Genomic DNA, 15,212 nt, shown 5'->3' with positions numbered 1-15,212 from the left:
CAAAACTTGAAATTACATCTAAAAAATTACTTCCCTCAGGCTCTTCTCCAAGCTCAGCAAACCAAATGACTTCACCCACCACTAAAACAAACTGGCTGATTTCCACCCCTCTGTCTGCCAAAACACCAAAATCTGGGAATTCAACCCAAAATGAGGACACTAAAGGAGTTACATTTGAATCTATCCTTACCCAAAACCAGCTTAATCTGAGAGCAAAGAAATATCGAATAAAAGTCAGAATAAGAGGCTCAGGCAATTGTTGTGTTGACTGGAGGAGCCTCGCCCGCGTTGCGCTTTGTGTGTCAAAGGAGCACATTTTGTATTTATCTAAATCTGGTAATTCAACCCAAAATGAGACACAAGTGAATCTATCCCCACCTGAAACCAGCCTAATTTGAGAGCAAAGAAATATTGAATAAAAGTCAGAATAATAGGCCCAGGCAATTGTTGTGTTAACTGGAGTAGCCTCACCTGTGTAACTCTTCAAGCCAGGTGCCAAAGGAGCACATTTTGTATTTACCTAAATCTGGTAATTCAACCCAAAATGACGACACTAAAGGAGACACAAGTGAATCTATCCTTACTCAAAACCAACTTAAGCTGAAAGCAAAGAAATATTGAATAAAAGTCAGAATAAGAGGCCCAGGTGATTGTTGCGTTGAGTGCAAGAGCCTCGCCCGCGTCGCACTACGAGCCCAGTGTCAAAGGAACACGTTTTGTATTTACCTAAATCTGGGAATTCAACCCAAAAGGAGACACAAGTGAATCTATCCCTACCTGAAACCAGCCTAATCTGAGAGCAAATAAATATTGAATAAAAGTCAGAATAAGAGGCCCAGGCAATTGTTGTGTTGACTGGAGGAGCCTCACCTGTGTAACTCTTCAAGCCCGGTGTCAAAGGAGCACATTTTGTATTTACCTAAAACTGGTAATTTAGCCCAAAATGAGGACACTAAAGGAGACACAAGTGAATCTATCCTTACCCAAAACCAACTTAAGCTAGGAGCAAAGAAATATTGAATAAAAGTCAGAATAAGAGGCCCAGGCAATTGTGTTGACTGGAGGAGCCTCGCCCGCATCGCGCTGCGAGCCTGGTGTCAAAGGAACACATTTTGTATTTACCTAAATCTGGGAATTCAACCCAAAAGGAGACACAAGTGAATCTATCCCTACCTGAAACCAGCCTAATCTGAGAGCACAATATTGAATAAAAGTCAGAGAGGCCCAGGCAATTGTTGTGTTGGGTGGAGGAGCCTCGCCCGCGTCGCGCTTTGAGTGTCAAAGGAACACGTTTTAATCCCTCACATGTATTTGCAGCGTGTCATGTACAAGGACAAGCCTTGACAAGGCTTTGATGTGGTTTTTGTTGTGTCACACAACTGCCAGGGTGTACACGCTCCAAAGGCCCACAAGTAATCAAAAGCAGCCTGGCTTGGAAGATTTCTCCACAAAGAACGGTATTTAAAACGTTCTCCTCGTGCTACCTCCAGGGCAGAATGAAGATCTGTCCCTGGAAGAGGAAAGGTGTGTGGAAAAAGGGATTATTAGCCTCACTTTTTGCCCATGCATGACAAGGAATGATGATATTCATTTGGGGAGATAGCATGGCAATTTTGTTAGAGCTCAATAAAAAGGGAGTAGCACGAACAAATTGGTTAATGAATGAGGGAGGAGAGAGCAGAGTATTATGCAGTGAATCTATAAAAATGAACTCAATTTGAATTCAACCCAAAGAACAAATTGATGGAGCAGCAGGCTTTGTAAAGCACTAGATCTTCATCTGAATGCTGAAATAACACAGTGATTAATTTTGCTTCAGTCAAATATCTTGGGGTTTGCTATATAAGAATTAAAAAATAACATGCTTTAAATGCTGCTTGACTATCAAAACACATTCACCATTCAAAAAGAAAGCTTAAAGAGAATAAATGCTCCTTCTCTGTACTTTGCTTGCCTTCAAAATTCTCATTTTACCGTGGTTTTCCTGTCTGTCAAACTTTGACACGGAGGGAAAAAAAAGCCATTAACTGTTACATAGAAAAATTATTAAAAAAATACAACTATAACATGTTGCCAAGTGAAATGCTGAAGGAAGGAGAAATTATTTCTATTGTTCCACTGAAACAAATATTTTGAATGTCAGCATGGACATTGTAAAGGGACAGAAGAGAGACCCAGGGAAGGGCAACTTGTGGTTCCCAGGCCCTTCATGGCAATTTCAGAGAGGAAATAAAACATTTATTTAGCAGTTTATGTGACAAATGATACTGGGGTTCTAACTCCAGCACCAGCCACAGCCTATTTTAAATTCTTTTTACCATTTTCCTCTATCAAGGTGGAGAGAAAACTGATCATTTATGAATTTGAGACATCAAAAGGGCCTTCACTTCTTCAAGGTCAGGTTAAAAAATCACTCATGATTTGAAAATGTGTTACAGCAGCCCCTTTTCTTACTGGGGAGAAAATTATCAACTTTATTTGCTCAGCAAGAGCTTCTTGCTCACACAGGAGCTTCACATCACCTGTTTAAGATCCCCTAAAAGACCTACCCCAAATACCTGAATTTCTATCCCAAAACTTTCAGTGCTGCAGCAGAAATGCCAAAAAAAATGAGGTAAAGCAATGTGTGCCAGGAGAGACATCAACCAAAGGAGCAATATTCTGCTTATTCCAAGGAGCAAGCAGTACAGCAGAATTGTGTATATTCCAAATATAAATGTCTTGCTCACTGTATCCCACTTCTCTAAAAACCAATCAAACTTCTTTCTCCCAAAAATGAAGCACAAAAAAAAAAAATAACATAGATTGCATCTTCAATATTCCAAAATACTTTTTTTCCTCCTCTCTTCTATGACAGCAACAACCAAATCCAGGCTCCTTTTGCCCACAGGAAAAAAGAGTTTTTGTTGCAACAAAACTGCTACTTCTAAGCCATAAAAAAATCACAAAAATAACCATGTGCATGGAACTAAGTAAGATTTTATGAGTGAAACTCCCCAGATGTCCACTTCCAACGAGGTTTCATGAAAAATTTCACCTTTCTAAATTATAAAACTGAGGAACAAGAGACAAAACAACTGTCAGTAGATTTAATTTTGTACTTCCCAAACCTTAAATCTCATGTTCAAATATGAGCCTATGGTATTTTTACTGCCATATATTGTGAATTACAGTCTCTGCTAGTGCTTACTTCTCCAAAAGCCCTCCCTGCACCAAGCAATCCTGTTTGGCCTCAGGCTGTGTAGTTTACCTCAAATTATTTCAGAATCATCTAAAAAGATTCATTTTTCTATTAAAATGATGAATGAGCTAAATGAGGTATGTAATAAATACTGCAGGTTTGTAAACAGACTTTTCTCTTGAGAACTAATGCCTTAACTCATTTAATTCTTCCCCCCTGGTATTTCCTAGTGAAGTCATCCTTAAAATATGGTTTGTCCAGGTCTGGTTGGAAAGAGCAGGAAGGGTCAGGATTTAATCTGTTTATGGAAAATAGGGAATGTCCTCATGACAAAGTTAATGAATTGAGGAACAGGAAAAATAAATGTAGTCCCAAGGGGGAGGTCATTACCCAGTACTGACTGTTTTTTGGGGAAAACACCAAACCAGTTCAGGCACAGAGGAATTAAAGACTCCATTTTAACAACCTGTATATTCAATTATCAACAACAGGTCAGATTTCCTCCTCACATAACTCAACACACTTCAGCTCTGATATGGCCAGGAATGTATTTTGTCTATTGATTTCAGGGCTCAGAGAAGTAAAAGAACTTCACATCTCAAATAGGATTTTGCTTGGGAGAAAATCTCCAATAATCTGATTATCACACTGACCTAAAGTGCAAAAAAAAAGGGCTTTTTAATATAAAGACACTTCTAACAAATTGATTTTTTTTGGTGAGCGAGGAATTTTTTGATAGAACTTCTTGTGCAGAAAATAATTTCCAAAACAATGAGATTCCTGAGCACCAACAGATTTCACTCTCAAACAGGTGCTTCAATGAAAGCCTGGAACAACACATGGGCAAATAGATATAATTGCATTAGTATGGATACAGACTTCTAATGACAGCAATAATCAAATTTTAATGTTCTGGTTACAGCACATGAACAGAACAATATTTCTGTGCCTCTTCAAAGGGAAATGAGACTTTAATGTCATTGGCAGCTCAATAAAACCATTTTCTAACATACAGGCTCCTAATGACAACTCATTTCAGTCCAGACAGAGGAGCAAATGTGTTCACAGCAAACTCCAGGTCATTATCAGGAGATGGAAATACAACAGGTCCTCTGCACTTTGGGTAACTATTGATTTTTTACTTCACATTCTCCTCATCTCACCCTGACTTTCATAATGATTCAAGTGATGGAATATCAATAAACTATTTATGGCAAGGCCACCACATTAAAAGCCACTCTACAAGACTGTGCCCATCTCAACTAGGCCAAAGTTTTAAATTTGCAGCAAAAATCTCCAATAATAAATATGGCAGAGAACAGGTCTAAGTGATAGAATATAATAAAAGTATCCTTGGAGCCATCACAAGGAGCTTCAGTTTCACTCTTTGCTGCAGAGAACCACACCACCATGAAAATTCTTTATGGCTGGGCTGAAATAAAAGATTTGATTTATTCTGAAGCCCTTTTTTAAGGGGGATGAGCAGAAAAAATCATCATATCCAAAGTAAGGGTGTGTGGAAAAAAGAAGCATTTTTAACCAGCTGCAGTTCTGGACTTTGAGCACATGCTGCACTTTGTCCTTTGGTGAAATCACAGAGTGATTTTCACTGAGATGCTTTGGAACTGTCACATCTCCAAAGTGAGTGAAGCCAAAGGTACAAAATCACCTCGTTTATGGCAAGGCCAGTTCAAGCAGTTCTCATTTTGCACCCCCTGACAATTGCCCTCCACACACACTCTGCAAATTCCTCACTGGAGCTGTTTTTTGGGAATTGTTCTAAAGTAGATTGGGTGCATTTGGAAAGGGTTCCAGGATGGGTTTGTGAAGAATTTGCACTGACATGACAGAAAAGTAGAACTGCAAAGAAGAAAATGAAGAAATTCTTCACCACCAAAGCACCCCTTGCACCCAACCCTGAAAACAGGCCAGTAAACAGCTCTGAATAGAGAGGGGGAAAGCACTGGGGAAATAAACAATGAAAAAAAAATAAAATAAAGGATAATCTTGGAATTATAGAATGGTTTGGGTTGGAAGGGATCTGAAAAATCATTTCCTTTACTCCTGCCATGGGCTGGGATTTCCATTACTCCAGACTGCTCTAAGTCCCATCCTTGGACACTTCAGGGATGGAGCAGCCAGAGCTTCTCTGGGAAAACTGTGCCAGGGTTCACATCCTCCTCCTTCCCAGGATCAAACATCCACAGCCACACCTGAGGGACAAGCCAGAGGAGATCCAAGACCTCCCCAGAGGTCTTTTCCCTTTTCCAAGTCATGATCCCAAATCTGTGGCATAAGGAAATCGAGGTTGTCTTGGGTTACAATACAGGATATGATCAAAGGTTTCTGTTCTATCACCATCTGTTGAGGGGGGGGCAGTGATCCTGATCTCTGCTAATGGGCATCCATTGAAACCAGCTGGGGCAGTGTTCTTTATCTCATGGGATATCTCCTGTTCATGGCCATGGTTTATAAACCAGCTGGGGCAGTGTTCTTTATCTCATGGGATATCTCCTGTTCATGGCCATGGTTTATAAACCAGCTAGGGCAGTGTTCTTTATCTCATGGGATATCTCCTGTTAATGGCCATGGTTTATAAACCAGCTGGGGCAGTGTTCTTTATCTCATGGGATATCTCCTGTTCATGGCCATGGTTTATAAACCAGCTGGGGCAGTGTTCTTTATCTCATGGGATATCTCCTGTTCATGGCCATGGTTTATAAACCAGCTGGGGCAGTGTTCTTTATCTCATGGGATATCTCCTGTTCATGACCATGGTTTATAAACCAGCTGGGGCAGTGTTCTTTATCTTTTCACAGCCCATCCTTCCTCCAGCCAGTCATTTTCTGCTCATGTCCATTGAGTCCCACTGTGGCACTGATAAAATTACTGCATCCCATTGGGAGTTGCTCCAGCCAGGGGGAAGAGCCCAACATTTCTTACCAAGATAAAAACAGAGGGTTTGGGACACTAAGGGAGCCCCTTTCTCCACTGGGCTCCAGAGGAAAACCGGATTTCTCCACATCCCCACTGGAGCTTTAGAGGGAAACTGCACCTTGTACAGGAGCACTGCTCCAACTGAGCCACATCTGTCACTGCAGGAGGATGCAGCCACCATGGGATGGGACTGCTGCCAACACCCTGCCTGACGGGTGTCAGGTTGTACTCTGACTGTGTCAGGGTTTGGGGTTTGTTCTTTGTAGTGCTGTATTTCTATTTTAATTTCCCTAGTAAAGAACTGTTATTCCTATTCCCATATTTTTGCCTGAGAGCCCCTTGATTTCAAAATGATAATAATTTGGAAGGAGGGGGTTTACATTTTCCATTTCAAAGAGAGGCTCCTGCCTTTCTCAGCAGACACCTGTCCTCCAAACCAGGACACAGGCTGTGTCCAAAATACTCCCAGTCAGGAGCATTTCAAAGATTGCTAAAGGAATTGAGAGCAGCTGCCTTAATTTCTGCTGAGTTAAGCACCAACAGTTGATTAAATCCTCACACTGACGCCACAAGGGATTTCCAGTGTTTGGATCAGGGGCTGGAAATTCCACTCTGAACAATAATTTCTACTTTTGCTGGCACAGATGTCACAATTACTACTTTGCAAACCTTTGGACCACCCCAAAATACATCATCAGCCCATCAGCCACTTGGCAGCCCTCAGAATTGAGGGACTTCCTGGGACATGGTAGAGCACAAAAGTACTTCAGGTATTAACACATCAGTTCATCTTTTTTTTTTTTTTTTTTTAAACTCATTTGTATAAAGAGTTAATAGTGGGATGTTAATGCTACAAATTTCTTCTTTCTCAGATTATAAGCAGTAGCTGGTATTAAAATTCTTCAAGAATGGGAAATATGACTTCATTTCACATTTATTTATTACAACCTGAATTAGCACCCTTAACAAAGGAAAACTCAAATTCTTCCTTTCTCACCATAATTTCTTTTCCTTTGCACTATTTGGATAATTTAGCAGCAGCAAAGGGATTTATTTTGCTCCTGACACTTCAGGAATAGTTTTGTTTTTCTCCAAGAAGAGTCTGACAAATCAAATCTGGGCTCCATAAAATACAAACCTGTTGTAGCAGTTTACTAGAACATAGAATTCCTACAGTACCTGACAAAGGAGACACAGGAATACATTTCCCTGTGGTACAGATTTTGAATTCAGCTTTGATACAGGAAATAAATGCACAGGTAGGGTAAGCAATGAAGCCAAAGAAATAAAATCTGACCTATTACAAGGAAATAAAGGAGCTGACTTATAGGAAGTGAGAATTATTCAATATTTTCGTATTTAAGGAAGCAAACAGACAAAACCTTCTTGTTATTTTCTAATCTCAGAGTACACACGTCAAAGAATGAACAAGCTCCAGTGGAAATGGCAAATCTGCAGTGGGGATAACAAACCTGCACCCAAGAACCACCAGATATTTTCAAATTTCACAGATGGAACCAGAAGATTGATCAAAACCGAGATGACACAACTGCTAACTTTGATATTCTGCAGCAAGTGAAAATTAACCAGTCAAATAACTAAATAAAGCAGTTTCATATCCATAATAAGGAAATTTCTCAAGCCTTTGGCAGAGGAGAAATCCAGCTTGTGCTTCCCAAAATCACCACAACAGGGAGAAAAAGATGCAAACCCCCAGTAATTATGCAAATAATAGTCTCCATTATAAATCTTCAGCTCCTTATTAGCTCCAGGCCACAAAACCCTTATCTCTCCTACACAATATTAAAAATCCAAGGATTTAAGGCATAGAACTAAGGCTGTACCTTGGTCATAATTCCTTTCCATTCTTTGTTCCCATGTTTTACAAGGATAAAATACTAAACATTTGTTTCCAACACTGAAATTATTCTTCAACAACAACATTACCACAGAGGTGAAAAAGCATCCAGAAATGGGTGGGAAAAATCCCAACACTGAGGTGGAATTGGTTTGGTTTGAAATTGGCATTTGGAGAAATAACATGAACATCAGATTTGAACTCCCACAGCACAGACAAAGCTATTGCTTATTGAAGTGATTGATTACTAAGATACCAACCCATAAACCTTAAAAACTTAGAATTTTACTCCAGATTCAGAGAGCCCAACAAATATTTATGTTGCTGCTGACATAAGTAATTCCCATTTATTTTCATAGCAATGCTCACATTAAGTATTTTAAACTTTTTGCCTTGAAAACACCAATTTCTTTAGTATTCACACTCAAGTATATTTCTATTTTTAAGGCATATTCCCACCTCAGACAATAATGATTATTGTTAGAAAGAAGAGTCAATAAAGACTCACTACAGCAAGCAAACACTCCATAGAGGAAGTTATAAATCTGTTAGAGATTTGAAATGGACTGAACAGTAAAATGTCATTTTTCTGAAGAAAACAGCCAACCATATGCTCCAATTTCCTTGTCAGGAAGGTTTGATGCACCAGCTCTAATGAGAGATGATTCTTTTAAACAGAATTTTGCACTGAGCTGGTTCCAAAGTTGGAAACGAGCAGTAAAACCCCTTAAAAGAGAGATGTTTAATCAAAATAAAATTACATGCTACCTAGTCATGAAAAAAAAAGAAATAATGAGATCTGCTCTCCTCTCCTACCAACAAGAGGAACCCTGAAGCCTGGGAGTTTTGAGTTGTCTGTGCTTTCTGGCACTGACCCCCAGCAGAACATTGCTTTTGACCTGAAGCCTTGGAGAAGGTTTCCAGATTTGGGTGATGGAGTTAAAATCACCAGTGTGTAATTTGAGTATTAGTGTATAATATCACATAGTGAAAGGTGTGAAATTTAGGGATTTAGAATATAGTGATGGGTATGAAACAAGACACAAGTTCTGGGGTGTTGGCTGCTTCTTCCTTCTCATTCCTCTTTCTTCTCAGTTTTAAGTAATATTTTTTGGTTAAATGGAAAATGCCACACTGCAGGTCATGGGTGTTCAGTCATTGAGTCAAAAGTAAAAATAATTTAGCTGTTAGCTTTTAATTGAACTGTTTAGCTTTAAAAGACCTTGTAACAAGCAAGATACAACTCCATTTTTAGCCTGTTAGCTGGAGTGTTATAGCACTCACTCTACTATAATAAAAATTAATAAACAACCAAGTCCAACACAAAACTTCATCTTTCATGCTTCAATACCAACGTTACTGAAAACAAAAAATAAAATTAAGCCTAATAGACCTGAGTGTTGGGAAGGATCAGGATTTGACAGATACACAGATATTTGTGTATAACAGAAAGGTCTTTGAATGTAGAATCTGAAGAAGGACTAGAAATGATTGCAAGTTCTGATATAGAATAAAAGAATTGCTGAGCCAGTCTCACTGGGTAACTAAGAAGGCAAAGAGCAGGTGAGTTGGAAGGGGCTTTTGTGACTCTGAGCAAAGGATAAATCCACCTCAAACAAAAAATGTTTTTACCAAACAAAAAGATTTTCACAGACCAACAAAAATACCAATGTTGCAAGTAGAGAAAAGATCTCAGAATTTTCTGCAGCCAGAAAACTGAAAAACAACTTCTAGCTTAAACTGTAACACACTGACCTTTTGTGATTGGAAAATAGTGACAGGAATATGGGAATGCCAGTAGTTGTGATAGGTTATAGGTAATAGTAAAGATGTTGATTGGTTGTTTTGTTTTAAGATGATCTATAATGAAAAGTAAATAATTAATTGTAAGCAGAACTAGAGGAAGCTTTCAGACAAACTCACAGCTGTGCCTGTCAGGCTGTGGGCTGGGCTCTGTCACTCACAACCCATGAATTGCTGCATCATTTGGGTACAATAAACAGTATTTTAAATAATAAATAAATTCCTCTATCATTTGGATACAATAAACAGCATTTTAAAGAGCCCCTCTGGAGTTCATCTCTCATTTTAGGTTTTTACACCTGAGGAGAGAGTTGCTTGGCCCACCAGTGATCTCTGTAAAAGTAGGAGGACTCACAAAGCGCTGCGCCTTCTGCCGCTCCTCCTCGGTGGCCGCTCTCTCCCGCAGGATGGCTCGGGTCAGGTGCTCGTTGGAGGAGATCCTCTCCCGTTCCAGGAGTTTGCCAAACTCATCCCGAACGTACATCTGCTCTTGTTTCAACCTACAGGAGGTGCAGGGAGATTTAAGCTGAGAGACATTTCAAAAATCTGCTTTCCAAATGGGGTTTCAAAGTAGAGCTTCGAAAGCTGTCACAGAAATGTTTTTTACTCTTGGCTTCTTCAGACACTTAAAATACAAATATTGATGTCTTGGGTTACAACACAGAGTGTGATCAAAGGTATCTGTTCTATCACCATTTGTTGAGGGTGGGGCAGTGATCCTGATCTCTGTGGGAGATATTCTGCTAATGGGCATCCATTGAAACCAGCTGGGGCAGTGTTCTTTATCTCATGGGATATCTCCTGTTCATGGCCATGGTTTATAAACCAGCTGGGGCAGTGTTCTTTATCTCATGGGATATCTCCTGTTCATGGTCATGGTTTATAAACCAGCTGGGGCAGTGTTCTTTATCTCATGGGATATCTCCTGTTCATGGCCATGGTTTATAAACCAGCTGGGGCAGTGTTCTTTATCTCCATGGGATATCTCCTGTTCATGGCCATGGTTTATAAACCAGCTGGGGCAGTGTTCTTTATCTCATGGGATATCTCCTGTTCATGGCCATGGTTTATAAACCAGCTGGGGCAGTGTTCTTTATCTTTTCACAACCCATCCTTCCTCCAGCCAGTCATTTTCTGCTCATGGCCATTGAGTCCCACTGTGGCACTGATAAAATTACTGCATCCCATTGGGAGTTGCTCCAGCCAGGGGGAAGAGCCCAACATTTCTTACCAAGATAAAAACAGAGGGTTTGGGACACTAAGGGAGCCCCTTTCTCCACTGGACTCCAGAGGAAAACCGGATTTCTCCACATCCCCACTGGAGCTTTAGAGGGAAACTGCACCTTGTACAGGAGCACTGCTCCAACTGAGCCACATCTGTCACTGCAGGAGGATGCAGCCACCATGGGATGGGACTGCTGCCAACACCCTGCCTGACGGGTGTCAGGCTGTACTCTGACTGTGTCAGGGTTTGGGGTTTGTTCTTTGTAGTGCTGTATTTCTATTTTAATTTCCCTAGTAAAGAACTGTTATTCCTAATTCCCATATCTTTGCCTGAAAGCCCCTTAATTTCAAATTACAATAATTTGGAGGGAGGGGGTTTACATTCTCCATTTCAAAGAGAGGCTCCTGCCTTTCTCAGCAGACACCTGTCCTCCAAACTAGGACAACTGGCTAAAAGAATCCAGAAGTTTATTTCAAATTGAAGTATCAAAATCTGAATACAGAGAAGTTACAGGTTGTGACATCACTGTTCATTAAACTATATAAATTACGACTCATTCAATGAAATAGATTTTTAAACAAGACGCAGAGGACTCTGTTGGTTGGCTGGGTTTTTGTCTGGTTTCATGGAACCATTTTTTCCAGGAAAATCCTTCTCCCACCAGCCAGCAGGCACTCAATTTCCACCTAAAAGCCTTCCTGCACTGGGAAAGTGCTTCCCTCCCTCTAAACACACCATAAACCCAAGGACTTCATCCATTTCCCAAGCTCCACAAAGATCCATAATCAACCTTCCCCAGCGATTTGAGAGGAGGAGAGAAAACAGTTATTGAACTTGTTGCAACAGAGTTAATAAAGGCAACTTCAGGCCCAGAAAACTCTCAACATTTATATGTCACAAGCCATAAACAGATCTGAAGCCTGCAATGGAGTACTTGAGACAAGCACACTGTGTCTCATTTTCATGGAAACGCTCGGAAATCGCTCGGTGAATAAAACTTGTGTGTTGTGACACCGAGCACGGAGCTCAGAGCAATAATGGAGCTATGAAACACTGGGTTTCAAATAGATTTTTTTTTGAGGGGGGGGCAGAATGATGGAGAGGAAGCTTCAATATTCTCAGTGCATTTATCTGTTGTCAAGGGAGCTCTGGAGAACAAATCCTAATGAGTCGGGTCACTTTGTAAAAGGTACCAGCATTAGAGTACATTAGATTCTTCCCCAGGGAATGCATTTAAGTGAGGTAGGGAGGAAAAAAGACAATTACAAGATGTATTACTTCAGTGCTCAGCTCCAAACCCTCTGAAATGCAGCAACCAACTGGGAATCTTTTATAAAAGTTTATTAAGCTGCATCTTCAATTACTCCAGAAAAAAAAAAAAAAAAAGAAAAAAAAAAAAAGATTATGCAGACATGGACCAAATTCCATTAAGTGATTTCCCAAGGTCCCCCAAATTACTCCAGCAGGATTGATATAACAAATCCTTCATACAATCATAACAATCCTTCACACAGCACAGTCAAAACATGCTGCTTGTCTTTTGGATTGGAGAAATCATGTTTTGTCTAAAAAGTGTCAAAATAGTAGTCTCAGCACCTTTTTCTGGTGAGCAACAGAGCATTTAATGCTTCCTGAGACTGAAGGAAAATCCTTCCTCATCCTTCTTGGATTTGACCTCCTGCAAGTGGTTTTCCCTTAAAAATGTCTCTTCTTTATGCTGTTGTACGTAGCAGAGTAATTCAAAGATATGAAATATATTTTACATATAAAATAGCTGAAAAATCCAGCCAAAAGTTGTCACATGATAAACTCTGAAAATTTAAAAAACAACAACAAAAAAGAAAAAACTCATGAACAAAAAGCACCCAAAAATCCCCAAAACAAAACAACCCCACAGCACTCAGATATTTACATTTAATTCTTCTTTACATCAAATTAGATCTTCCTAATCTCCCATTTAACTTCTAGATTTAAACACTCAGGTCACCTCAGCCACATAAAACTCATTTTACTGTTTGGTTTTTTACCCCCTTTCCTTGCAGGTTGTTCTGCCATACAAGAAAATGACACTATTTAATTATTAAATTTTATACAATTTAGGCCAAAAAGGAACTTTTTTACATCCAAGACTGCTCCTGGCAGCACCTTCAAGTAAAAATTTCAAGTCTTTTTTATCATCTCCGACCCTCATTTGTGTGACCAGGATCACACAACACAAGTTCAATCCCTCAAGCCTCCACCAAACTTTCATTTAGGGCACTTTTTCCTCAGAAAACAAAATTCCTAAACAGCCACATCAACTGATTAAAATTCAGCAGAGTTTTTAACAAAATAAGCAGGATTTTGAAGTAATTTTCATTTATTTGAGTTCCATAATTGGGTGGCTTGTAGGAGCTTAATGAAACAAACACTCGGCACATCCCGCTGATCGCAAACATTCGCCTGCATCAACCTCCAGTGAGTTTTTTGTTTTTTTTCCTTGCCATTACAAATTCATTTTCCTGGCATTCAGCGTGTCCAGAATAAAGGCAAACATCAGCTGGATCTACAGGAAGAAATTGTATTATTATCTAGGTAAAAGTTTTTTTTAAAAAAAAAAAACCAAAAACATATAATAATAAAATAGAGAGAGGCACTGTGCAATTTGTGAGGAGTTAGAGCAACTTGTCACTACTCCAGGAATTCCACAGGAATTTTTCAAGTGACATTTTTAATTACAGCAGAGATAAAGGCTCAAGATAATGGTTCTTGTGTTTGAGCACAGAACTCCAGACAACAGAGAGTGTTACACTGATCATTTATACAGAAAGGATGTTCAAAAAAGCTGCTGAAGCAGCAGAAAAGGCTGCTGGCTATACATTTTCCCCACACAATTGATATCTTTTTGAATAAAATCCTTCTAAATAATTATGAAATACTGCTTTAAGAAGTGTGGAGTGGCTGATTTAATGAAGTGTGGCATGCAAGGCAATCACTTCTCATGGTGCTATTGGAAAACGCACATAAAGCATTAAGAAGCAGCTCCAGTTAAAGTCTGCGTTAACACTTCACAATATTTCATTTCTCAACTGCTTTATAGCACACAACCAACACAAAAAAAAAGCAACAATTCCTGTTGAGAACTTCAATGCTCTTAACTTACTGCTATGCAGAAAATTTATATATCTGTATTTTTTTGGTAAGAGGATGGGTAAATCCTGATAAACCAATCACCCAGGATTTAGGCATCTCAGAAGATTTATTCCTGTCAGAGGGGCATAACAAGAATTTGAGTATTTTTGTTATCACGTTGTCATATTTAGGCTCCACTGTAAGACAGATTTTTGACTGTTTAAGTCCTGAAGTCACTTTAATCAAAATAATGTTTGCAGTACATTCCACCTCTAAATCAGATTTGGCTCACGTTGAACACAAAAGCCACCGCGTCACCTCGAGGAGCAATCACACAAAAAAAGCAAAAAGGAATTCTGGAAGACACTCCCAGATACTAAAAAATAAAAATATTTTTTAAAGAATATTTATTTTAAATATAAATAAATAATTAAATAATCAGTTTTTGTTAATTTAGATTTTCTGAGATGAGAGCAGGAATCAAACACCTGTGATCAAATCACCCATCCCAACTTCCTCTCCAACAGAGCTTCAGACCAAAGGGAAAATATTTCACCAAAATAACATTTCTGCTTCTGCATTCCATCTTTTTATTCCTCTCTTTTTCTTTCTGGAAGAGCAGGGAATGTGGGAATTTAGTGGCATTTGTTACTGTACAGCTTTAGCACTATGGATGTCCTACATGCAAGATTAAGCACAAGAGAATTTACCTGGGAATTTATCAAATATTTGAGAGTATTATCTAAGACAGACTGAAATGCTTAACCCACATCTCTTAAAATCAAGTAACAACAACATAACACAAAGCAAAACAAGAGGAAAAATAATTCCTCAATTAAGTAATGACTTAATAACTGGCAACCATCATATCAAGTCCAACAAGAGAAGAGGATTCAAATATAGAACTGGTTCCACATTCCAATTAGAAATTCAAATTTGAAACACAGAAATGGAAATTTAAGACCCAGACAAGAAAGCAGCTCTGAGGGCCAAGGAGTTTTCTGTATCCCAGGAAATAAAAAATACACTCTAAAAAAAAAAATCCCTAAAACTTTTCTGCACTCCAAGTAGTTTCCATCCTTTTCACATCTAGTTTT

General features: G+C 39.2%; 1 protein-coding gene across 3 annotated transcripts in view; it reads right to left on the bottom strand.

Annotated features, from left to right (window-relative positions):
* The window catches only part of CHCHD3 (coiled-coil-helix-coiled-coil-helix domain containing 3), a 133,453-nt gene that overhangs the window by 85,514 nt on the left and 32,727 nt on the right, over positions 1–15,212 (bottom strand). For all 3 annotated transcript variants that reach the window (XM_033058743.1, XM_033058745.1, XM_033058744.1), the window contains exon 4: positions 10,135–10,279. In XM_033058743.1, coding sequence (XP_032914634.1) covers positions 10,135–10,279 — 145 coding nt within the window. The remainder of the gene's footprint in view (positions 1–10,134; positions 10,280–15,212) is intronic.

This window comes from Catharus ustulatus, chromosome 4 (assembly GCF_009819885.2).
Source record: "Catharus ustulatus isolate bCatUst1 chromosome 4, bCatUst1.pri.v2, whole genome shotgun sequence".
NCBI lineage: Eukaryota > Metazoa > Chordata > Aves > Passeriformes > Turdidae > Catharus > Catharus ustulatus.
Note: the sequence above shows the minus strand (reverse complement) of the source record. Positions and strands in the feature narration are given on the sequence as shown.